The 27,673-nt window shown below is 40.7% G+C and overlaps 1 protein-coding gene across 1 annotated transcript in view; it reads left to right on the top strand.

Moving 5' to 3' along the window:
- Positions 1-27,673, top strand: part of CNTNAP4 (contactin associated protein family member 4) — a 292,850-nt gene that overhangs the window by 112,097 nt on the left and 153,080 nt on the right. Inside the window, exon 3 of the mRNA XM_083187307.1 lies at positions 13,019-13,212. Within this exon, the coding sequence (XP_083043433.1) occupies positions 13,019-13,212 (194 nt within the window). The remainder of the gene's footprint in view (positions 1-13,018; positions 13,213-27,673) is intronic.

Genomic DNA, 27,673 nt, shown 5'->3' with positions numbered 1-27,673 from the left:
TGAGGAAAGGGATGTTCTTAAGCCTCTCTGCTCACCACATCATACTGTATGTCAGGCAAATTGTGGTCGCTATGGTTGCAAATAACATTGAACAATCTGTAAATTGTTGATAGCAGTGTAAGTCAAAACATGAAGGAAGAAGAACAAACTACAGTTTGAGTACAATTTAAAAAAAAAAAAAAACAGAAAAAAACCCCCACTGAGCTTACAGAGGTATTTAGTTAACTGCTTCTGGAATTTAACACCTTGCTGTACAATGGGGCAAATGTATTAAGCCTTAACAAGCGATAAATTCAGGGGTGATAAAGAGAGATAAACATCCAGCCAATCAGCTCCTTACAGACTTTTTTCAAACACAGCCTGCAACATGGCAGTAAGGAGCTGATTGGCTGGGCGTTTATTTCTCTCTTTATCACCCTTTCATTTATCTCTTGTTAAGGCTTAATACATATGCCCCAATATGAGATAGTGTTATTGTAGCAGGCAGTTTTTTATACTTGCAAACAAGGAAAGAAAGACTCTCTCTGTTTTGGGGCACTCTTGGATTGAGATTACAAACTGTAATCTATTAAGACATCAATTGGAGTATGTGTCTAAGGTGTCAACGGTAAGTTGTACATGAAGACACAAGTTATATGAGTGACATGGGTAGTTAAACCGCTCTTCATAGAGAACTCTGACATGGGGCCAGTGTCAATGGAATGGGATAGGCCGTTATAAGTGCTAGTAACACATGGGAGAGTGGGGTGGATGGTTCCATTCCTGGGTATAATTGAAGTAAGGAGCTGATTGGCTGGGTGTTTATTTCTCTCTTTATCACCCTTGCATTTATCTCTTGTTAAGGCTTAATACATATGCCCCAATATGAGATAGTGTTATTGTAGCAGGCAGTTTTTTATACTTACCTACTGGCATGGATTAGTGATGTTTTCAGTACAGAAAGCAGAAGGGAAGGGGCGGAGCATGGGAGAGAAGGGCAGAGAGCATTAGAAAGGGCTGAATAGTAGTTGGAAAAGGTGCAGAGTAGGATGGTAAGAGCAAAAAGTGGGAGGGAGGGTGCTGCAAGTGAGGCAAAGAGACAGCATTGCAGCACTGCATTGTGGGTAATGTCCCGGATGCTTGTTAGATGCCTGGTCATTTCCACTCACTGGGGCAGATTTATTAAGCTTGGAGAAGAGAGAAACTGGAGATAAAGTGGAGAAAAGGCAAAAGGAGATAAAGCACCAGCCAATCAGCTGTGTTTGAAAATGACAGTTGGAAGTTGATTGGCTGGTGCTTTATCTCCTTTTGCCTTATCTCCACTTTATCTCCAGTTTATCTCTTCTCCAAGCTTAATAAATCTGCCCCACTGACACATATGAGCGACAGGTTACTTTGTGAGTTCACAATGAGCAGTAAGTTGCAGAGAGACTATACTGTTTGCATGGGTAGGACAAAGTAGCTGTGCGCTGCTCACTAGAATAGGAATAATTGTGGCCTCTGTCTAAATAAAAAACAAAAAAGGTGCTCAAGCATCTTCGTACCATTAAAAAGACCAGAAAGGTGGCAAGCATTATTAGCTGCAGTCTTATATACTAACACATTAACATATATTAAAATTAATTCAGCTTATGAAAGATGACATCATAATATGTACAATATCATCTTTACCACCACAACCCCATCCTAATTTGCAGATATACTGTATACTGTTTTAAATCTGATCCACTTCAATAAAGATTGGTTAAGCTCTCAACCAGCAAGTAATATATTTCCAAACATGTTTTATAGAATGGCAAATGATCACTTTGATTTAGATTTAGTGGAATGGATTCTTTATCATGTTCGTATGTTAAGTACCACTTTTATTGACCAAAAAGTTGCTAATTAAAGAAAGACAAGTATTTGACATCATTTAGAAATTAAGAATTGATTAGGCAATAAATAAAGCTTTTTGAATGAATTTCCCATGAAATCATTCAAGGTTAAGCAAAGTAAAATAGTATTATGCAGTGTCTTTAATTTAGACAGATCAAAAGATCTTCGTAGTGTTAGTCAGAATATACATTTTAACAGTATAAGGGGCACATCAAAGATTCTCATTCACCTCATGATAGATAAATAAGACACTTTGCTCTTATGCAGCTGTTCTAGCTTTATGCATATCAAATTATATACATGAAAGAGATGGAAAAAGTCTCATATAGTTAAATAAAATTAAGTTAGACTTTTCTTATTCTGTAAGAAAACTTAAAAGTCTGTGATGTCTCACATCCAGGGTGCTGAGCACCATTTTTAATTCACAGCTTTTTTTTGTCTCTTCATCCTAAACTATCTCACTATAGAGGAGATGTACTAAACCTTGGAGAGAAATTGAATACCAGCCAGTAAGTTCCTAACTGTCATGTTGCAGGTTGTGTTTGTGAAATGACAGTTAGGGACTGATTGGCAGTTTATCTCTCTTCACTTTATCACTCCCCAAGGCTTAGTACATCTGTCTCTATAGGCAAAGCTGAACAGATTAGGAAAGCAAGCTATTCAATAAATCAGAGACATGTAACATGCCAGTTTCTCATATATATCAGGCAAGTCAGAGCCGCTTAGGTGGCCATACCTGGAACATTCTGAGAATGCTCCAATGTGCTGCAGACTGCAGGGTGCCTGTCTGGAGCGTCTAATGGACACTCTGGATGGTGCTGCACCAGTGATACTGGCTGCAGTATGCCATTCTAAACACCCTATTAGCCAGATGTGGACTGTGCATATCAAATAGTGTGGCAACTTTTTCTGCAGTTTAATCATTGTTTAACCTGCTGTATACAACCCAAGGACAGAGGTAAATGAGTGTGGTGCTAAATATGTGTATATTCAGGGCCAGATTAACAATGTGGCGAATGGAGCTGCAGCTCCAGGTCTCCACATGAAAATAGGCCCAATTTAGAATGGTCAAAGGGTTGGCCCATGGGCTGTACTCACCACCACCACCACCACATACTGCTGTTCCCTTGAGACCAAATCCTACCTCCAGATGTTTGACAAATGACTAGGATATTCCCAAATCATGCTGACAAGAATAACATAATTATTAGCGTGTCTTCACCCTGGGTCTTTAAAGAATGGGTAACAATAATGATGACTGTGACCTTCACAAGTTGAGTGAATGGTCATTTTTGACATGAAGCCTCAGTCACCCAAGTTTCACCTTTGCAGCTCTCTCGTACTGAGATGGAATATAGCAGACCTTGCACACATGTGAGAGATCCACCGGACCAGCGCTCAGGTAGGGGATGAAACAGACATGGAGTGATACTCAAACTTTGATTGTTGTCACTTTGTACAGACAATCTAACTTCTCCTGTGGGGAAGAACAGAGCTACCTACCTACCTACCCACCCTAATAACGGGCAATAAATAACCCGGGGGTTCCCTAACTGAACTTTCCTAAAGGATAACTACTCTATATTTGCACACATAGGTTATACTTCTAACTACAGTATCAACAATAACATATATTAGACCACAATATTAACTAGATAATATAAAATGAGAGTGTATACTACAAACAACAGGAGTATAGTATCAATTGTCTACCCCAGTGGTCTCCAACCTGTAGCTCGCGAGCTACCAGTAGCTCACGGTCATAGTTTGGGTAGCTCGCCTAGCTACAGTACTGCTGTCAGCTGGGATTAAGTGCCTGAAATAAGGACCTGAATCTAGAAGCCACCACAAGGCAGGAAGAGAGAACCCAGAAGCCACCGGCAGCTGCAGAGGGATCCAGAGTCATTGTCCCATAGCAGACTGGAGGCTGCTCCGGGGACTCACGAAGATGCACACAACTGGTAACCACTGGTGGGAGACAGCTGACACTCCCACAGAGATAAGTGGGAAGGTAGTTGGGAGTCACTGAGAGATGGAGAGGGGATCTGTTGGAAGTTGGCCAGACAGGTATGGGGACCACATGAGAAATTAGCAGATTTTTCTAAAAACTTTTTAGTAGCTCTTCAAGCAGTTTCATTTTTCTCGAGTAGCTCACACCCCAAATAAGGTTGGCGACCACTGGTCTACCCCATACATGTTGTGACTGGCGGGTCCTATTAGTGAAGAGCCATTCACGGACTTGAAAAGGTTTTTGGACCATGTAGAGCTGGACTGAATCTCCACACGCAAACACGTGAAGTGTGCTGTTTCAACAGCGGGTGGAAGCCGCTCACACACTTCTCCAATCAGGATAGTTCTCCTGCCTCTAAGTGGCCTCTAATCCCTCCCCAGTCTGCACCCATTCACTCATTAGGCCCTTAATCAGAATTATATTTGAGCAAAAAGTAGCAAAATGTGTTGCAATGTTTAGAAACAATTACATTTCCCCAGGTAATGGGAAAGTCTGTGGATGAATTGTGCTAAAAGTTTGTTTTTGTTGGGGTGTTATTTAAATAGTGAATGCATATTTTGCATTGCTTTACAGGTAATTTGGCCATTCACATCTGTCCTTGCTCCAGTGGAGCTAGCACTCTATACCCTACAACACCTTCACACACTCATACACACTGGTGTTGTTTTTTTTGGTTGGTAGCCAATCAACCTAAAAATATGTTTTGGATTGGGAGGGGTTGAGTACCTAGAGCAATCCCATGCAAGAAAAAGGAGAAAAATCAATCTCTACACAGCTACAATCTCTACAAATCATGATGCCCCTAATCTGTTATGCCCTCATCTCTAGAGAGGGATTATGTCATTACTTTCTAGAATAAGAGGCATTAGGCTGCTCATTTTTTTTTGTTATTTCACTGTTGTTGCTCTGTGCCAGTATACCACAGGATACAACATTCCCATTATCTCTGGCAATAACTACATTTACAGTTTAAATACAATGTTCTAATAAAAAAAATGTAATCACTAGAAAAGTCTTAATTATTGCCAACTGTTAAACCATAGAGAAGCAACAAAATTAGCTGGCAGGTTTTACCTTACTGTTGCATTGCCGAATTTACTGCACACCTCTCTTAATGCTAAATAATAAAAAAGCATATATTGCCTGTCAGTAAAGCTATCAGAGCACAGTATATCACCCACTAAGCCTAATAATACCTCAAGCTCAAACTGTCTCCTGACAATATCCGCAAGGATTGTATGTTACTGCCTAAAAATAAATCTGGCCAAAAAACAAACTTCTCATTTTTCCACAAAACTGGCCTAGTGCCAATTTAGACTCCATGCATAGGACCTTATTCTGGTTGACTCGCAAGGCTGCAAATTTTGCAGCCTTGCTAGTCCCCCAGATGCCGTGAGGCACAGCCTTTCCTGTCATACTAGCGTATATGCCAGCGTTTTTTATTTATAAAGTATGTCAAAAATACAAAGAATATATAAAAATATTCTTATTTTTATTATGCTAATCATTTTTATAGTCAAAACTCTGGAGCACAAAGTCTATGGCAGGTGAGGCAGTGCCTCACCTGGCTACCTTTTCCGCACATCTCTTATCAAAACTCAGCGAATCTCCACCAGTGTATACTGCTGCACATAAGCATAATACCGGCATGTACCCCGTGGCTCATATATTGAGGGCATATCTGGCTCTGGTACTTGCCAGGGACTCTTGAGCCATTTACCTCACCGCACGTCCCTGCTCTATGGTGTCTCACATCTCCAAGCGCCCTGTTTGAGAAGCGGGTGGGCAGCTGACATCCGCTGACATCAGCTGCCCGTCCCCCGCACCCGTGTCCCCGGGCCATTACCAAGGTAATGCCCAGCATTTTCATTGGAATGCCCAAATAACGCTGGGTGTTCCAATGGGCTGTGCCCCACCCCCTGCCCCACACTGCTAGGTGCAAGCGGGACGGTGAACAAGCATTGAAGATTGAAACATTGCAGTCATACTTGCAGTTATGTGCTGATTATTCTGAGTGCTGCCATCCCTATGCTGTAAGTGTGTGTATATATATATATATATATATATATATACCTATACCTATATATATATATATATATATATATTTGTAGAGGGCGGACTGGCACTCCAACTCTGGGGGGGCAAATACCTGGGTGCCTTCTGGAAACAAATTGTAGACAGACAAGAGACAGGCAGCGGCACTCCAAGGATTTTTCAAGTGTTATATTTCAAAAGGTCAGGAACCAACGTTTCGGGGTATCGAATCACCCCTTTGTCAAGGTACAAGTGAAGACGGTATATATATATACAGTATACACGGTATATGTATATATATATATATATATATATATATATGGATGACATGCTAAAGAGAGCCTCCAAAATTTCAAGTGTTCCCTGAAAACTCACCTCTTCAGGCAAGCCTATCATATTTAAGTTCTACACGCATAACCCTCTGAGGCACTTATGTATTACATAGCTTCCCTTCTGGACTTGTAACTTGGTGGGACTGCTATGCTATTACTGGTGCCTGTCCTTGTGTTTCCCTCCTATATCCCTATAGATTGTAAGCTTGCAGCAGGGCTCTCTAACTTCCACGTCTGTCTGTCGTTACCCAGTTTGTTTGATCACTGTCTACTATTGTAAAGCGCAACGCAATCTGCTGCACTATATAATAAACTGTAAATAATAATTATATTTATATATATATACAGTATACACGGTATATGTATATATATATATATATATATATATATATATATGGATGACATGCTAAAGAGAGCCTCCAAAATTTCAAGTGTTCCCTGAAAACTCACCTCTTCAGGCAAGCCTATCATATTTAAGTTCTACACGCATAACCCTCTGAGGCACTTATGTATTACATAGCTTCCCTTCTGGACTTGTAACTTGGTGGGACTGCTATGCTATTACTGGTGCCTGTCCTTGTGTTTCCCTCCTATATCCCTATAGATTGTAAGCTTGCAGCAGGGCTCTCTAACTTCCACGTCTGTCTGTCGTTACCCAGTTTGTTTGATCACTGTCTACTATTGTAAAGCGCAACGCAATCTGCTGCACTATATAATAAACTGTAAATAATAATTATATTTATATATATATACAGTATACACGGTATATGTATATATATATATATATATATATATATATATATAGACTTTCTGCGGGGCTGGGCACTCCTCCTAGAAACGAATTTCTGCGTTGTGTGCCTTCAACAGGTAGAATATAGACTTGTAGAATGAAGCGGCACTCCAATCAATGTAGCAGTGAAAGAAAAGCTCTTTATTAGCAACGTTTCAATACGTGTGTAGCCTGAAGATAATACACACGTATTGAAACGTTGCTAATAAAGAGCTTTTCTTTCACTGCTACATTGATTGGAGTGCCGCTTCATTCTACAAGTCTATATATATATATATATATATATATATATATATATATATATTCCTCTCCCTCTCTTTAGCATGTCATCCATTTTTTTCCACATCTCTCCACTTCTTACTCCCTCTTTATTTCCCCCTCAACTGTATATTTCTCTTTCTGCAATGTTTCACTTTTTATCTTTTTCTATTACATTCTTTCTTCTTTCTTGTCTTCATACTACTAGAGGCAGGTTGCCATTGGAAGAGATTAATGATAAGGAGTGAGAAGAGATGTGGGGATAAATGGTCACTGAGCATGAGAGAGTTGAAATGGAAGATCGAGAAAAGAGGGCTCTGAGAACAGGGTGAAAGAGGGCCCTGCTCCAAAGGGCTTACAATCTGAAGGGAGGAGCCATGTGACATCAGGTGCAGCACAGGCAAAATCTTGTATGCACACATGAGATGCAGTTACTTGGATAGAGAAGAGACAATGGTAATTGGCTGACTGCAGAGGGCATAAGGGAGTACTGTTTGTAGAGAGGTAAGGTTGGAGATATTGGGAGCAGTGGACTTAGAGAGGGCCTTGTAAGTGGGGGTGAGGAGATTGAATAGGATTTTGTTAGGGAATACAGTGGCAAATGCAGGGTTTTTAGAGGGTGGAGGAAATTGGTCTTATTATATACACTGGATACAGTATGGAACACAGTATTAATATGTAACAGTACAGATGGTCTATAGTATATGCTGTTTCAAACATTTTAAAAAATAAGTGATCAGAAAAAGATGTCATAATAAATAAATACACAGACATAACAGAACCAGTACTGCACTTTCTGAGCTCACATTTTCCCACCTCATGTTAAGGCTCCTGTCTCTTCCTCCTGGCAGCTACTCTCTGGTCTATTGCAATGTTTGAGGGCTCAGATCCACACACACACAGCAAACTTAGAAGAAGCTGCTCCCACAGGGCATGTGCAGCAGCTCTGCTTTGTCCCTTACACTGATTTGGTGGCAGCACTATTGATCATATTTTATACCAGTACTATTGTTGTCAGAATTTAAGGCACTTGCCAAGAGGAGGGGTGTTTCTGTGCAACCAGAGACCCCCCTGAGTTTTCCTATGGAATAGGTGCCAGTGGAGATTCAGACATTCAGGAGGAGATGACAGAGAGGCAGTTGTATAACTGAGCGAAGATAAAGGGGGACAGGTCAGGAGAGGAGAAGAAAAGTTGCGTGTCATCAACATATAGGTAGCATTTAAGGTTAAAAGAGTTTCTAGGTGTACCCAGGGAAGTGGTGTACAGGGAGAAGAGAAGGAGGCCTAGGACATAAGCCTGGTGGATTTTGACTTGGGGATGGAAAAAGGTGAGATGAACAGATGCAGAGAAAGAGATGGAGCAGTTGGCAAGGTAATAGGCGAATCAGGTCAGGACAGTGCTAGAAAAATGAATGGTCTGGAGGGTTTGGAGGAGGAGAGAATGATCCAGAGTGTCAAATGCAACAGAAAGCTCCAGTAGGATGAGCAGAGAGAAGTGATTTAGACCATGCATTTTTAGAGGAGTGGAGTGAGCGAAAGCTGGATTAAAGAGGATCAAGGGTGAAGTTGACAGAGTGCAAGCTGGTGACATGACTGTATACCAGCCTCTCAAGTATAGTTGGAGCCATACTCATCTAGCCTAGCTCCATCGCAAATGTGCATTCTTGGCAGGACTGGGCATTCCTGTGCATAGCCCAGCTATGGGTGTGTACAGAGATGCTCCCATTGCTGTGAATGGGGCACACGTCTCACACGCACGTGAGTCCTATTGTTGGCGATCAGCATGACTTGGCCAGCATGCTGTGGCACAGAAGGAGCCATAATTAGCGTGGCTCCATCTGTAGTTTGAAGGCAAATGGGAGGAGAGAGATCAAGTGGTAGCTAGCGGGTGAGAAAGGGTCAAGGTTGAGTTTTTTAACTATTGGTAAACGAAGCATGTTTAAATGGTGAGGGAAAGATGCTGGTAGAGTCATAGGTTGAAGAGGTGAGCAGGTTGAGGACACACAGTAGGGTAATATAAGGAGAATCAGAGAATCTAAGAAGAAAGCTAAATAGACAGATTACAAAAGAGAAAATACATATAAAAAAAGATAACCATTGTAAATCCATTTGGGAAGAAAACAAGCAATGTAGAAGTTGCTTTTAATGATGACCTGCTTACAGAAGTTAAAAAAATTACAAGGTACATTACTATGTACTGCAGTATATAATTGTACAAATGTAGGTGAAATAAATGCACTTACAGATTTTGAAGTATACAGTAGGAGCATTACTGTGAGAAAGATGTTTCCCAGAATGTCAATGTTAATCCTAATGGAGCAATGCTAACATAAAAGAAGTAGCATGCAGTGTAATATACAGTAGTTTGTTAAATGTTCACGGAAAATACGGAATGTACTGTACTTAGTTAATAACCTACAGTACTTAGTTTAAAGTGCATGTGAGCACTTACACTAGAACAGCATCACAAGATGTATGCACGCCTAGGAATTTTATATGGTGACGGAAAATGACTTATGAGCCAGGTGTTAATGTCACTGTTGGAACAAGTTATTAGGCTCCACACGTGCTGCACAATTACTGACAAGGCTGAATAGAGAGAAAAACTGTGTGAGTAGGAGCTAACTTTTTGGAATGTTATTTTAGTATTTGTCCTTATATGGACATTGAATTGTTACTGTGCACCTTATATTAGTCCATATTTCCTTTGAACTGTGAGTTCAGTGAATGTGATTGAAAAATGCAATGCAGCAAATAAGAGCTTACCCTATTGTAATGTCATTGCTCCAGTTGATTTACTACAACTTTGAATTAATGCTTGTGAAGGTGGAATGTTTTTGTACACATGCTTAGTTAGGAAAGCAAAATGGCAAATTTTCTGTTCCCATCATGTACAAGGTATCATGAGCTTTTCAAAGACAAATGCTGAGTTCCACATGTTTTTGCGGCAGCAGACAGTAAGAAATGGCCTCCTGATATCATATATTTTATAATTGCAGTGATTTTATAAAAATGATCATTATGAGACTATGGGCCTTTATTCAGATCTGAGCTCAGTACAAATTTGTTTGGAAAATGGGCAAAAGCATGTGCACTGCAGGTGTAGCAGATTTAACCTGTGCAAAGAGATTTACATTTGGGTGGAGTGTGCTGAAACTGAAATATAAATTGCAGTGTAAAAATAATGCAGCCAGTATTTACCCTGCATAGAAACAAAATAACTCACACAAATCTAACTCTCTCTATACATGTTACATCTGCTCCACCGGCAGTGCACATGGTTTTGCCCATTTTCCAAACAAATTTGTACTCTCTGAATAAGGTCCTATGTACCAGATGCACTAAGCTTCAAAAGTGATAAAATGGAGTGTGATAAACAGCCAGCCAATCAGCTCCTACCTGCCATGTCATAGACTGTGGGGTGGATTTATCATGCTGCGCTGAGGGGTCTGTGCGCTATCCTCCTGCGCTATAGCAGGGGATAGCGCTTCCCATTATTTATGAAACCCGTTTGACGGGTGGAATAGCGGCGGCGGTGCGGGGGCGCAGGCATAGCGCATGTACATTTTTCTGTACAGTGCGCTTATGCCTTACCTTATTTAAGAACCTTCTTTATGTCCTCGGCGTTGCACTCTGCGCCCTCCAGATTTCGCCACTTTTTTCCGGCGCTGCGGGGCTCTCCTGCTTTCTTCTTCGCCGTTTCCTTGTCTCCAGCGTCTGCAAATTCAAACTGCGCATGCGCCGGGTACACAGCATCCCCGGCGAACATTACCCGGCGCATGCGCAGTTTGAATTTGCAGACGCCGGAGATCAGCAAGCGGAAAACTGCGCATGTGCCGGATACACAACGCGAGACCAAGGTATCCGGCGCATGCGCTGAAGACACCGCCGGCCGGAGGTTCACCCTTCGTTATGGGAGGAGGCGTATCACCACAGGTCAGTGATAACGCACTCCCATAACGTGCGCACACACATTAGTAAATAAGGGCATGAAACAGGTACGCTTCACCGCGCAAAAGTGGCGAAAAATACCTGCGCCCATAACGCCCGTTTGCCACACAATGAAAAATCCACCCCTGTGTTTGAAAAATGTCCGGCAGGAGCTGATTGGTTGATTGTTTATCATTCTGCATTTTATCACTTTTGAAGCTTAGTGCATCTGGCCCCCAGCCTCCATCAGCGGTAACACAGCAGCACCAGTTCCCACCTCTCAGATCGTTACCTCAGGCTGCACTGCCCAACTGCTGCTTACTCTCAACTGTCATCTCCTGACATGGGTCATGTGACATGCTACTGGCTTTTTGTGCAGCTGCTACAATACATTGCATAGCAGGGCATTACATAGTATCAGATTGTCAGTAATTGACAATCTGATGCCATTTGGAGGGGAGCGACAGCCTCTTTTCCTCTAAAGGGATTCGTGTCTCCACCAATGCAAGGAAGGTAATAGGCCAGGATCTTTGACAGGGGATGGAGATTTCCTGATCTCTTGGTAGGTATTGTTGTGGCAGCTTGCACAACCCCATGGGTGTGGCAGCTGGCTAATGGTGCCAGGGAAGATCCAACATTGAATCATTGGAGTTGTTTGGATCAGAAAAGCAGCAGGAGAAGTGACACTTCCCACTGCATTACCATAATTGTGCATCGCTGGCGCTGCTGCTTCTATGTAAGCAGCAGCAAACCTCCCAACATGACACTCTCCAGGAGGGACACAATGCTCTATTTCTGGTCTTCGCTCTTCATTAATGATTACCATCACCTGTGGTGAAACACCTTTCTGATCACTTAACATGTTCAAAACAGGTGATGGTAATCATACATTAAGCGAAAAGTCCAGGAGCAGAGCATTGTGTCCCTCCTGGAGAGGATCATGTTGGGAGGTATGTAGCAGTGATAGCAACTCCAACCACTGTATTCAAAATGTTGGTCTTCAGGGCCCCCCAGTCTTAAGTGCCCTGGGCCTTAATCCAGCTCCGGCTGTTGGGTTATGATGATTTGTTCAATATAAGGGTGGCAGTTGTAGGAGGATAAAAGGTTTATAAAAAGTTGATTCCATGTTTCATTGATGTTACCCATAAATAAAAGGGAGCGGGCTGCTCATTTTAGTGTACTCTTGTGAATTGCAATACTGAGTGAATTACATACAAACAATAGGCGGCAATGTTTTGGATCATCCTTGTTTCTCTATCATGCCAGGTGAAAAAAAATGGCAGAAATAGCTACTGTATGAGTATTCATTATTTCCTTGTAAATTTGTCCTGTGGCACTTTTTAAATGCTGCTTTTATTACCATCTTTTAAATGTATTGACATTATAACTCACATTTTTCAAACTGTTCTGTGAAGTCTTTTCCTTGCTCTGTATTTTGCAATGAAATTTAATGCATTGGTAATAGATTTCCATTCCAACCCCAATCATGCTACAAAGTACAATGAATTGATTACATTGTCGAAGCCCCGTTTGATTGAGTGAAATGTAAAGTTTTAACTACTGTGAGAAATAGTAACCTACAGAATGGAGAAGCAAAAAATGTACTGCAGCAGAATGTATTGCTTCAACTCGGCATCAGCACCTTTGTGAAACAACCTGTTCTAGAACTTGGTCCTCAATATCATTACGTCTAAGTTTGGTCCTTGCTTCTTAAAGTATAAAAATATTTAAGGCATTGTTGGACAATTGCACAAATAAGAAGTCATGTATGTTACATGTATAATATTTATTATTCTGTTCATGCAGGGGCTGGAGGGTGGTCTCCCCGTGTTTCCAATAAGTACCAGTGGCTTCAGATCGATCTAGGCGAAAGAACAGAGATCACAGCAATTGCAATGCAGGGCAAATATGGAAGTTCTGATTGGGTAACAAGCTATCTCCTAACTTTTAGTGACACTGGAAGAAATTGGAAGAAATATCATCAAGAAGAAGGCATTTCGGTAGGTTTTGTTAGTATTAACAACACATAAATAACTGCATACATATTTTAAAAGTTCATAGTACTATAGTTAATGATTTTCAGAAAGTGTAAACTAATACATTTCAAATCCAGTTAATTTTTGTAATATATATGTTAAATGATGCAGACTTATTTTAAAATGTTTTCCTTGAATTGTGGAATAACAAAAAGTAAATGTAAATGTTACCAAATCCCCATGAATGTACGAGAGGGTTCAACACCTTCCTGACTCCCTGGGCAGTATTCAATGAGGATAATTTGCCCTGTTTCAGGGGGTCAGAAAGTGAATCACCCTATTCAACGTGCACTTCTCGCCATCTTTCTAAGTGATTTTCGCCGTGTGTCGCCGTGTAGCAAATCACCATCTTTTCATGGTGAAGTGGAAAGTGAACTTTTAAAATAAAGTTGTTGTTGTTTTACATTTGGTGTAAAAAAATCAGGAATTTTATTCTGAGAAGGGGCATGCTATTTTTATTCATGTGCTTATAAAGCACATGAATATATATTTAATTTTAAAAACAATATTTTTTTTTTACACATAGCAGCCAGCAGGGGGCCGGGAGCCAAGAGCCGCTCATTAGATATTCATATATTCACTGCTCCCTACCATTACATATGCACGATCGGGTGCAGTGAATACCCGGTCCCCTGCTGGCTCTCCCGGGGGGCAGCCTGTGCCCACCTCCCCCCCACATACGTTCTGGGGCAGGCAGGGAGACTTCCATCTCCATGCCTGCCGCTGTCCTCAGGCTCCCTGCGGCAGGGGTTCACATTCGCAGTCAGGGGCAGCGAGCCCCTGCTTCATTGAATACTGTGTCAGCAAGGGCTGGCAGCGAGGGCTTCAGCCCTCCGGAACACGGCGAATGTGCAGCAAATCCTAAACAGGATTCGCTGCACATCGCGAATAGGGACATTGAATACTGCCCTCTGAAGTGTTTAGCGGTCTCCTTAATACTGAGCTCAGTGTATGCAGCACAGTTATGTCATCATCACTCTTCACCCACCATGGAGTAATCATTGGGGAGAAGTAAAAGGAGAATAATTGGTACAAAAAACAGGCACCACACTGATGGGCATGTTAGTGGCCAGGTTTCCATAAATGTAAGAAAAATTAGAGGGGATTTGTGTCCAATGAAGTGTATTGATATACTGGTTTTGTGCGCTCCACTACAGTGCACATGCATTGCATTTTAGTGGGTTTGTGCTTTATTACAGGAAGTGCATAGTCTATAGTGCAATCCAGGGTGTCTGTGCCCAATGATATGTTCCCATTACAACGAAGGTGTGATAAACAGCATGAACCTGATGAAAGACACAGGATGTTTCAGATGCTATAAAATAATAAATTACATTTAGATAGTCATAGCTACTGAAATATATCTAACTCTACAGGATTCATAAGCTATATATTGCACTTGCTGTTCATCTTTGCAGGATTTTTGCACCATCTATTTGCAGACTTTAGTTTACGCTGTGACAACTGCACATTGTGTGTAAGACTTATTACAGTACATCATTTAATTCACAGTCTCCTCTAACATTTTTAACTCTTTGCCCTGCTATCTAGCTATCGTATAACTTGGGAGAGTATAAATAAATATATATATATATATATATATATATATATATATACTGTGGCTTATATGTCCTGGTGATTGCTGTTAGGATTGCTTTGCAAAGCGATTGACAGTGACAATGACAAGGAACATTTGTGGGTGTCAACGGGAGAGTAATGACTCAAACACAGGCATATTGCGATCATTTTGGGGGTACACTTGTATCCTGTATGCAGATACAATGGTACATCCATCTTACTTCTGGCAGCTATGTTGGATCACCATAGGCTTACTCAGAAGGTTAACTATTTGCAGATGAGCATTCAATATTTGCGTCTATGCACACAATGGTTAAAGAAGCCTCCAGTAGGCATCTCCAGTGGAGCAGTGCACGGGTGAGGTATCGGGCCACAAAACAAACTGGGTTACTTGAATACCAAGGGGGGTGCATGGGGTATGGGCCTCACCCACTGAAGGGTGGCATTAAAATGTTGTATCCTGCTCATTGACAGGCACCAGGTGCTGCACTGTAACATTATGTGCAGTACCTGGCTCCTGACAGAATGTACCAAAACCTAGGTGTTAACATAGTAACATAGTATTTAAGGTTGAAAAAAGATGTTAATCCATCGTTTAACCTATCTAACTTGTAACTACTGACTTGAGTAAGTCATATCTATAGGATTCCCTTAGGGGGTAAAAATGTATCTAATGGTGAAGAATCCTCTTCTTAATTCAGTACGGAATTTATTTTCTTCGAGCCTCAAGAGATGCCCGCATGTCCTAAGTATAGGCCTGTTAGTGAAAAAATCATATCCCAGTTCCATATGATTCCCAATCCTGTATTTGAACATACTAATCATATCTCCTCTCAACCTCCATTTCTCCAGTGAAGACATATTCAGGCTGGTTAACCTATGTTTGTATTCTAGTGATTGGAAAACTTTTACTAGCTTAGTTGCCCTTCTCTTTACCTGTTCCAATTCCTTTCTGTCCTTTCTAAGATGCAGTGCCCAGAACGGAAACAGTATTCCAAGTGTGGTCTCACCAATGCCTTGTAAAGAGGCACTATCACATTGACAACCCTTGAATCCATTCCATTTTTAATGCATGCCAGTGTCCTCTTTGATTTTGCTGCTGCACTTGAGCTGTGTGCATTATTGTGCTTCTCTACAGCAGAATTCCATATAATAACTCCATTTAGCCCATAATAAATTACTTTACATTTGTCACATTAAACTGCATTTTCCACCTTTCCGCCCACCTTTCCAGTTTAATTAAATCACTTTGTAGTGTATCCACATCCTCTCCTGAGTTAATTTCCTTACTCAATTTCGTGTTATCTGCAAAAATTTTAACTCACTATGTCACTTCCTATATCATTAATGAATATATTAAACAAAGTGGGTCCCAATATTGAACCTTGCAGGACTCCACTTTGGGCTTTAAACCATCTGGAATGTATGCCATTTACCACCACTCTCTGTCCCCGATTGTGCAACCAGTTTTAAATCCAATTACAAATTTTATCTCCTAACCCTAAATTACCTAGTTTTATTACTCACCTTTTATAAGGCACTGTGTCAAAAGCTTAAGCGAAATCAAGAAGTATTACATCAACACTACTTACTTCATCATAGAAGCTAATAAATTAGTCTGACATGATCTATTTTTGACTAACCCATGTTGAGCCTTACTTTTCTCCTGTTCTAGGAAATTTTGGATAGTATCTCTTATTATTCCTTCTTATATTTTCCCCACAATGGATGTAAGGCTGACCAGTCTATAATTTTCAGGGTTAGTTTTGCTACCTTTCTTCCATATTGGTACTACATTATCTATGCACCAGTCTCTTGAGTTTATTGATTCCTTGAATATCAGATATAATGGTAGAGCTATGACAGAACTCAATTATTTGAGTTTAACAACTTTTGGCTCATTCAGGCCTTAATTATCATTACTTTTAGCCCATGAAGGTCTGTCTAATGTTTTAATGTCTCTCAAATACCATGTACATTAAAAGATACATAAGTCATGCAATTAACAAAAAGTGTTCACATATCTAAGATCAACATTTCAGTATGCATACATAATTAATAAACAGGAGATTCAAATTCAGACAGGTATATTAAATACTTTGTTTATTGTTAGTTGGCTAATGAGCATGAACATGATTTTTTTGATAATAATATTAATTATTTAAGCATATTCATGTGTATGTAGCAAATTCATGGGTATATAGCAAACACCTATTAAGTAGTGTACTAACAACTAGTTTTACCGCTAGTGTTATGTTTGTTTTCAGTCAAGTAGACGCAGTGGCTTATTGAAAATGATTGTGTCTGCTGCTTGAAATTGATGTTTGCCTGTCTCCTTTCATTATGAATTTTGTTTTATGCCAGAAGAAAGAAGGATCAAAGTGCAACGAGGAATGAGACAGAGTACATAATTAAAATACAGACCTATTAAAACATCTGGCCAGTCACTCCTGGGAAAAAGGAATAGAAAAAAATCTTTATAAAAGTAAATTACTTTAGATTTTGTTAGCTATAAATTATAAAGCGAGGAGCCATTTGCGAGGATGACGAAGTATGACAGCGGTCATCCTATGGCAAAGCGGCAGAGGGTGTGCAAATGGTGGAAGGAGCCACCTCTTCCCGTACAGTGATGGGAAGGTCAGACATCACAACCACCAACACCCTTGAGCTCTCCCTGGGGATTTGTGATACCATGTCTTTAGAAGGCACAGTTGTTTGCTGTGTTTTTGATGACAGCTTAACTCTCTTAAATTTTGTAGTGGGGAAAGAGGCTCCCTCCTGAAAAGAAAAAAAATCCCTGTAAACTTCACTGACAGATCGACACACAGGGGGTGTTTCCAGGTACTCGGAAATCCCCCTGCTTGTGCGCATTCCACTAAGGCCGAAATTTGATGGGAGTGCTACTTCCCTTAGTGGCCTCAGTGTCCTGAAAGATGCATTTGTACCCACTCTTCACTTAATCACGGACATGTGGTACATGACAAACTAAGGACTATATGACTGTGACAGCCCACTGGGTAGATGCATCACCTTCCGCAGCAGCACCTTCAAAACACCAGCTCTTCCAATGCAGGCTACGCTGTGTATCACCGGTTTCAGTAAGAAGCGCAACACTGACAACTGAGGGAAATTATCCTGCATCGGCTTACCCCATCTAGACTCTTCTGGGGATTTGTGGTATCACACAGCGCAAGTAAAATTGTGTGGGCATTACATATGGGCAATTTCCAACATGTGCCATGTTTTGCTCACACAATAAATTTGGTGGTGCAGAATTTTCTTAAAAGTGACATGGGGGTGCAGGAGATGCTTGCAGTGACATGCAAATTTGAAAGACACTTTTTCCATTCTGCCAATGCCTGCCAAAGGCAAGAGTGTCATCAAAAGTCCTGAACCTGCCCTGCCATCACCTCAAATAAGAAGTTGTGATACGCTGGAACTCCATCCTCTATATGCTGCAGATGATGGAGGAGCATAAAAAGGTCATTCAAGCCTACACAGCCACCTATGACATATGCAATGGAGCGGGGATGCACCTTACTCAACTGCAGTGTAGACTGTTGTGCAAGGTTCTCCAGCCATTTCAACTTGCCATGTGTGAAGTCAGTTCCAAAACTGCCAACTTGAGCCAGGTTATTCACTTGATAAGGCTGTTGCAGAAGCAGCAGGAGAAAGCGAAGCATGCAGCTCTTGTGGATGAAGCCCTTCATATGCTTTGCCAGGATACGAAGGTGGTCATTCTATTAAAGTCAGAGGAATACATTCTGGTTACTCCATCCTCAGTTTAAAGCATATGTTGTGTCTCTGTTTTTGGTGAACACAAGTCTACAGTGGTGCAAAGACCTGCTGGTCAGGAGATTGTCATCTGAAGCGGACCATGACATGGCAACAGCTCCTCCTTAATTTTCTCCCACACCTGTGGCTGCGAGGAAACAGCTCAAATGTCCTACCTGACCTGCAAGGCAGGCAGGAGCGAGTTTGGACATCTGCCAACTGAAGGACCTGCCAACGATTGCTGGCGTGTCTACTGTCACTGCATTGTTGTCAACATTGAAAAAATGGTGGAGGATTACTTTGGTGACAACATCCAAGTAGACATGTCAGACAGTCCGTAACTTTACTAACAGGAAAAAAGGCAGTTTGGAGGCCCCTGTACAAACTGGCTCGATTTTACCTGAGTTGTCCCCCCACCAGTGTGTACTCCGAAAGAGTTTTTAGTGCAGCCAGGAACCTGGTCAGTGAGCGGCGTACAAGGTTGCTTAAACAAAATGTGGAGACAATGATGTTCATCAAAATTAATTATCAATTCTTCTACGAAGACCAGCAATTGCCTCCAGAGACTAATGATAAACCTGTAATTGTGGATTCCAGCTGGGATGAATTGATAATGTGTGAGGATGAGGATGTATGTACTGAAGGGGGTGAGGAATTGGAGGATGAGGATTAGGAAGACATCTTGCCTCTGTTGAGCCGGTTTGTACAGGGAGAGATGATTTTCTTCTTTTTTTTTTGTGAGGCCCAACCAAACCAATCATTTCTGTCACAGTCTTGTGGCAGACCCTGCTGCTGAAATGATTGGTTTGTTAATGTGTGCATGTCCTATTTACAGTACACAATATAAGGGTGTTGGGAGGGGCCAAAGGCAAATCATTGTACCTCTTTTTTGGCATTATGTGCTCTTTGGGGGCTAGTTTTTCAAACTGCCAACCTTTCTGCCACTGCAGTGCCAATCCTAGATGGGCCATGTGTTTGTGCTGCCCACTTGTGTCGCTTAGCATAGTTATCCAGCTACCTCGGTGCAATCTTTTGGCCTAAAAACAACATTGTGAGGTGTGAGGTATTCAGGATAGACTGGAAATGAGTGAAAATGAATGTTATTGATGTTAATAGTAGCATAGGAGAAAAACAAAATCTGTGATTTGATCTATTTTATGGTTTAAAAAAAAATACAGATCCAAAACTTGAAACAAGAAACACTGAAGGGTAGTATATTGGAACAGATCCAGATCCAAACCACTGCTGGAGATACAGACCCAAAACACATTTCACAAAACCCTAAAAGTGGCCGGTGCACATCCCTACTTTATGCATTTGTGTGTGTCAGCTATGTGTATGTATACTATGTGCGTTTGTGTGTGTCGGCTATGTGTATGTATACTATTTGCATTTTTGTGTGTCGGCTATGTGTATGTATACTATTTGTGTGGATGTAAAGTAATGGCACTCACATATTCTTACATCATTGATATACAAGGACCAGTGCAGCGTAATGTTTCGGTCATATCTGAAGATGGCTAATAAAATAAAACTTTATATACTGTCCTTGTATATCAGTGATTTAAGTATGTGAATGTTGCTAATTTACATCTACTATACAGAAATCTCTGGAGGGCACTATGCTGCCTGTCATCTCAGTTGTTTTCTGAGTATATACACTGTGTGTGTATCTATATCTATCTATATCTATAATCACATCAGAGGGACTTTTCAGCAAATCAATATATTGTGCAAAAAAATGCCAATGTTTCAGGGCTGGCACGCCCCTTGGTCAAGGCAATCAAACAATGTGAATAACCTCACCTATTGATTGCCTTGACCAAGGGGCGTGCCAGCCCAGAAACTTTGGCATTTTTTTGCACAATATATTTGTTTGCTGAAAAGTCCCTCTGATGTGCTTTCTTCTTTTGTTTGGAAATATTATATATAGATATGTTCAAATAGAAACACAAGAGGAGCGCTCGATAGTGTAAAATCAAAGTGATTTAATAGAACATTTAAAATTCTCCGGTACAGGTAATAAAGACTCGTACCAATAAAAAGACAGCAGTGGACTGGTTACCACATGGTGTAAAATTACAAGCCAGGCAAGCTCCTACCACCATCCGGGGCAGCTGCAGATCAGCATGGAATATCACCGTACACTCCACGGAGGACGCGGTGCACCACAGCGTCTGGCAGGAACAGATGCGGCAGGGGGATCCCGGCTAGGAAGGAGCACGTCGTCACCAGGCCCCGCCCTAACGCGTTTCGTAATCAAACTTCGTCAGAGGGCGTGGCTGGTGACGGACGGCTCCAGGTTAAGAAGGCAGCAGTGACCAATGAAAACGACACTCTGTTTAAGGGGCGTATACTACCATCCCCGGGCTTCTTGATTACAGAGATCACAATATGTTATAAGACAGCTGAGTTTAAAGGAATACTGACACAAATCCCAGCAATATTACGTAACATTATTACAATCTGCATATATACATATAAAGAGCAGATTAATATCTCTAATATGCACCATCTAATGCGTGCCTCTAACAAATTGATATTATGCATATTATTTGTAATAAACGATGGGTTTTAAGGATAATAGATATACATATATAAAGGCCATATACCTTACAGGCAAAAAGACCGGTACACATATTTGCAAATATAGCAAGTTATATATATTACAATGTTTGAAAATATTATGTTAAAAAGAGACAAATTTATGAGGTGTGTCCTAGATGGTGCATATCTCATAATACGATCAAAATGGCACACCATTATTTCACATAAAAAACATATATACAAGCATTATTTCACAAAGCATACAGACGGCGTACAGATAATAAGACAGGGGGAGTGGGAGACTACCCATAGCCTATTGATTAACCATGGCTTTCAAAACAGATGAAAAGGCAGGACTTATTTACTATTTATTTGTTTATAAATGGGGTGATTTCGTATCCTTCATTTAACCCTACAGGTGACAAAGTGTTCAGAGTTAAAATCCAGTACGTTTCACGTCTTAGTAAAGCGCGATCTCGGTCTCCACCCCTTTTATTCTGGGGGACCATTTCAATACCCCTTACTTTTAGACCTGCAGGATTACAGTTATGATTGCTCTTAAAATGTCTTGGCACACTATGATTAGTGATGCCATGTTTGATATTTCTGATATGTTCCAGCACGCGGGTCTTTAAACAGCGCTTGGTCTTTCCCACATATCGAAACCCGCAGGGACAAATCAGAAGATAAACAATATAAGTTGAGTTGCAATTAATAAAATGACCAATTTTAAAAGACAGATTATCCGGTCCATCAAAGGCGGGCCCTTTTTGGATAAAGGGACATATTTTACATCTCCCACAGGGAAAACAACCTTTTAAGGAGAGAAAAGAGGAGCTATTAATTTGTTCATTTGAAGTAATGGGTTCCAGTTGGCTTTTGGATACTCATGAGCTGATGGTTTTGGCTCGAGTATACACAATTTTGGGGGACTCTTCCAACATTGGCCCAAGCAGGGGGTCACACTTCAAAATATGCCAATGTTTTTTTAGAATTTTGGCGATGTTTCGCTCCCCATCATTATATTTAGTGATGAATAAACAATTTTGTCCATTTTCATTCTCCTCCTTTTTTTCCTTATATTTTAATACATCTTCTCTAGGCAAGATTTTAGCTTTTTCAAGTGCACTCTCGACCACATTTTTAGGGTACCCCCGTTCCCTAAATCTTTCAACATACACTTTGGCCTGGTTGTCAAACATCTCGATATTGGTACAATTTCTCCGTAAACGGAGAAACTGTGAATACGGGATGTTGTTCTTCCAGGGCTTGAAGTGGCAGCTCTCATATTCCAAGTAACTATTGCTGTCCACACCTTTAAAGAAGGTGTAAGTTTCCACATGAGAAATTCTTGGGAAGTTTTCCACACTCAATATGAGATCTAGAAATTCTATTTTTTCTGACTGAAAATTCGATGTGAACTTCAGGTTGAAGAGTTCACATTCAATTCCAGCATAAACTGATCAAACTCGAGTTTATCACCCCTCCATATAAGGATAATATCGTCTATGAAACGCTTAAAAAAACAAATTTTATGGGCCCATGCCCCCATCAGCAACTGAGTCTCCCACTCACCCATGTACAGGTTTGCCAGGCTTGGGGCACAGATCGTCCCCATCGCCGTGCCCCAAACCTGGAGAAACCACTCCCCCAAAAATTCAAAATAATTGTGTGTTAACACAAATTTTAGGGAGTCACATACAAAGTCCCTTGTTGACTCTAGACATGATGGATCACGACTAAGAACAGTTTTAACGGCCATAATTCCCCCTTCATGGGGTATTGCTTTATATAATGATTGGACATCAATTGATGCCCAATGAAGGCCATCATCCCATACAACATCCTTCATAAGCTGTAACATATGGGTTGAGTCGCGGATATATGTGGTCAATTTTGGGACATAAGGTTTAATTATGGTATCCACATATTCGGAAACTCTGGCTGTCAAAGATCCAATGCCAGCCACTATTGGGCGGCCAGGGGGGTTCTCCAAACTCTTGTGGATCTTTGGCAGGTGGTAGAAAGTAGCCAGGTTAGGTGTGGGATTCATGAGATATCTGTATTCATCTAAAGACAGAACCTTAGAAGCCAAACCACTTTTTAGATGGTTTTCAAGTTCAGTGATGTACTGATTTGTGGGGTCGGCATTTAATTTTTGGTATGAGGTAGTGTCCCCCAATAATCTATTGGCCTCAGCCACATAATACTCGCGGTCAAGGATAACAACCCCCCCCCCCCTTGTCAGCGCTTTTTATGACAATGGTAGTATCAGTCGATAAGTTTCTTAAAGCTTCAAATTCTTTTTTTGTTAAATTTTTTTGGCCATATTTTTTATTATTGGTTTTTAGATGATCAATATCTTTTTTTACCAGGTCAGAAAATAATTCTAAATGGGGACCCTTTGACTCCACAGGATAATATATTGATTTGGGTTTGAGATTAGTTAATTGTTCAATTTTTTGTGTGTCCGATATATCGGTCCAATTTCTGAGTGGGGCATCTGATTTCTTCAAATAGTGGCGTTTCAAGGTGAGTTTTCTGATGTAAAGATTAAGATCGATATATAGATCGAATTTAGTTGGCCCTGTTGAAGGTGCGAAGGATAAACCTTTTTTAAGAACCTTATTTTCTACATCTGTGAGGGTCTTTTTTGATAAATTAAAAATACCCTTAGTGTCTGTTGTTACTTGAGGGTTCTCATTTTTGGTTCTCTTTCTACATAATCCTGCTCCTCTCTTTCCCCTCTGCGTCTTTTTAGACCCACTGGGGTACTTGGGGGCTGGAGCTGCGGTCTGTGACCTTGGAGAGCAGGGCCCTGTCCTAAAAAATTGTTGGAGACAGGGCCCTGCTCTCCAAGGTCACAGACCGCAGCTCCAGCCCCCAAGTACCCCAGTGGGTCTAAAAAGACGCAGAGGGGAAAGAGAGGAGCAGGATTATGTAGAAAGAGAACCAAAAATGAGAACCCTCAAGTAACAACAGACACTAAGGGTATTTTTAATTTATCAAAAAAGACCCTCACAGATGTAGAAAATAAGGTTCTTAAAAAAGGTTTATCCTTCGCACCTTCAACAGGGCCAACTAAATTCGATCTATATATCGATCTTAATCTTTACATCAGAAAACTCACCTTGAAACGCCACTATTTGAAGAAATCAGATGCCCCACTCAGAAATTGGACCGATATATCGGACACACAAAAAATTGAACCATTAACTAATCTCAAACCCAAATCAATATATTATCCTGTGGAGTCAAAGGGTCCCCATTTAGAATTATTTTCTGACCTGGTAAAAAAAGATATTGATCATCTAAAAACCAATAATAAAAAATATGGCCAAAAAAATTTAACAAAAAAAGAATTTGAAGCTTTAAGAAACTTATCGACTGATACTACCATTGTCATAAAAAGCGCTGACAAGGGGGGGGGGGTTGTTATCCTTGACCGCGAGTATTATGTGGCTGAGGCCAATAGATTATTGGGGGACACTACCTCATACCAAAAATTAAATGCCGACCCCACAAATCAGTACATCACTGAACTTGAAAACCATCTAAAAAGTGGTTTGGCTTCTAAGGTTCTGTCTTTAGATGAATACAGATATCTCATGAATCCCACACCTAACCTGGCTACTTTCTACCACCTGCCAAAGATCCACAAGAGTTTGGAGAACCCCCCTGGCCGCCCAATAGTGGCTGGCATTGGATCTTTGACAGCCAGAGTTTCCGAATATGTGGATACCATAATTAAACCTTATGTCCCAAAATTGACCACATATATCCGCGACTCAACCCATATTTTACAGCTTATGAAGGATGTTGTATGGGATGATGGCCTTCATTGGGCATCAATTGATGTCCAATCATTATATAAAGCAATACCCCATGAAGGGGGAATTATGGCCGTTAAAACTGTTCTTAGTCGTGATCCATCATGTCTAGAGTCAACAAGGGACTTTGTATGTGACTCCCTAAAATTTGTGTTAACACACAATTATTTTGAATTTTTGGGGGAGTGGTTTCTCCAGGTTTGGGGCACGGCGATGAGGACGATCTGTGCCCCAAGCCTGGCAAACCTGTACATGGGTGAGTGGGAGACTCAGTTGCTGATGGGGGCATGGGCCCATAAAATTTGTTTTTTTAAGCGTTTCATAGACAATATTATCCTTATATGGAGGGGTGATAAACTCGAGTTTGATCAGTTTATGCTGGAATTGAATGTGAACTCTTTCAACCTGAAGTTCACATCGAATTTTCAGTCAGAAAAAAGAGAATTTCTAGATCTCATATTGAGTGTGGAAAACTTCCCAAGAATTTCTCATGTGGAAACTTACACCTTCTTTAAAGGTGTGGATAGCAATAGTTACTTGGAATATGAGAGCTGCCACTTCAAGCCCTGGAAGAACAACATCCCGTATTCACAGTTTCTCCGTTTACGGAGAAATTGTACCAATATCGAGATGTTTGACAACCAGGCCAAAGTGTATGTTGAAAGATTTAGGGAACAGGGGTACCCTAAAAATGTGGTCGAGAGTGCACTTGAAAAAGCTAAAATCTTGCCTAGAGAAGATGTATTAAAATATAAGGAAAAAAAGGAGGAGAATGAAAATGGACAAAATTGTTTATTCATCACTAAATATAATGATGGGGAGCGAAACATCGCCAAAATTCTAAAAAAACATTGGCATATTTTGAAGTGTGACCCCCTGCTTGGGCCAATGTTGGAAGAGTCCCCCAAAATTGTGTATACTCGAGCCAAAACCATCAGCTCATGGGTATCCAAAAGCCAACTGGAACCCATTACTTCAAATGAACAAATTAATAGCTCCTCTTTTCTCTCCTTAAAAGGTTGTTTTCCCTGTGGGAGATGTAAAATATGTCCCTTTATCCAAAAAGGGCCCGCCTTTGATGGACCGGATAATCTGTCTTTTAAAATTGGTCATTTTATTAATTGCAACTCAACTTATATTGTTTATCTTCTGATTTGTCCCTGCGGGTTTCGATATGTGGGAAAGACCAAGCGCTGTTTAAAGACCCGCGTGCTGGAACATATCAGAAATATCAAACATGGCATCACTAATCATAGTGTGCCAAGACATTTTAAGAGCAATCATAACTGTAATCCTGCAGGTCTAAAAGTAAGGGGTATTGAAATGGTCCCCCAGAATAAAAGGGGTGGAGACCGAGATTGCGCTTTACTAAGACGTGAAACGTACTGGATTTTAACTCTGAACACTTTGTCACCTGTAGGGTTAAATGAAGGATACGAAATCACCCCATTTATAAACAAATAAATAGTAAATAAGTCCTGCCTTTTCATCTGTTTTGAAAGCCATGGTTAATCAATAGGCTATGGGTAGTCTCCCACTCCCCCTGTCTTATTATCTGTACGCCGTCTGTATGCTTTGTGAAATAATGCTTGTATATATGTTTTTTATGTGAAATAATGGTGTGCCATTTTGATCGTATTATAAGATATGCACCATCTAGGACACACCTCATAAATTTGTCTCTTTTTAACATAATATTTTCAAACATTGTAATATATATAACTTGCTATATTTGCAAATATGTGTACCGGTCTTTTTGCCTGTAAGGTATATGGCCTTTATATATGTATATCTATTATCCTTAAAACCCATCATTTATTACAAATAATATGCATAATATCAATTTGTTAGAGGCACGCATTAGATGGTGCATATTAGAGATATTAATCTGCTCTTTATATGTATATATGCAGATTGTAATAATGTTACGTAATATTGCTGGGATTTGTGTCAGTATTCCTTTAAACTCAGCTGTCTTATAACATATTGTGATCTCTGTAATCAAGAAGCCCGGGGATGGTAGTATACGCCCCTTAAACAGAGTGTCGTTTTCATTGGTCACTGCTGCCTTCTTAACCTGGAGCCGTCCGTCACCAGCCACGCCCTCTGACGAAGTTTGATTACGAAACGCGTTAGGGCGGGGCCTGGTGACGACGTGCTCCTTCCTAGCCGGGATCCCCCTGCCGCATCTGTTCCTGTCAGACGCTGTGGTGCACCGCGTCCTCCGTGGAGTGTACGGTGATATTCCATGCTGATCTGCAGCTGCCCCGGATGGTGGTAGGAGCTTGCCTGGCTTGTAATTTTACACCATGTGGTAACCAGTCCACTGCTGTCTTTTTATTGGTACGAGTCTTTATTACCTGTACCGGAGAATTTTAAATGTTCTATTAAATCACTTTGATTTTACACTATGGAGCGCTCCTCTTGTGTTTCTATTTGAACAGATCTTTTCCTTGTTCCCGTGGGTCCTGGGAACTACCTTGGAGTGAGCTGCAGTCCGGATTGGGACTTATAGTGTGCAAACAAGGGATTGAAATATCCTCTTGTTCCTAACTGGTATTGGACTATCAATTTAGCGCTGTTCCACCTGTACTCCTTTTTCTACATATATATATATATATATATATATATATAATCTATCCGAACAAAAGAAGAAAGCACATCAGAGGGACTTTTCAGCAAACAAATATATTGTG

The sequence above is a fragment of the Crinia signifera genome, chromosome 1 (assembly GCF_055691185.1).
Source record: "Crinia signifera chromosome 1, ASM5569118v1, whole genome shotgun sequence".
Classification (NCBI taxonomy): Eukaryota; Metazoa; Chordata; class Amphibia; order Anura; family Myobatrachidae; genus Crinia; species Crinia signifera.
This window is presented reverse-complemented; position numbering and strand designations above follow the sequence as displayed.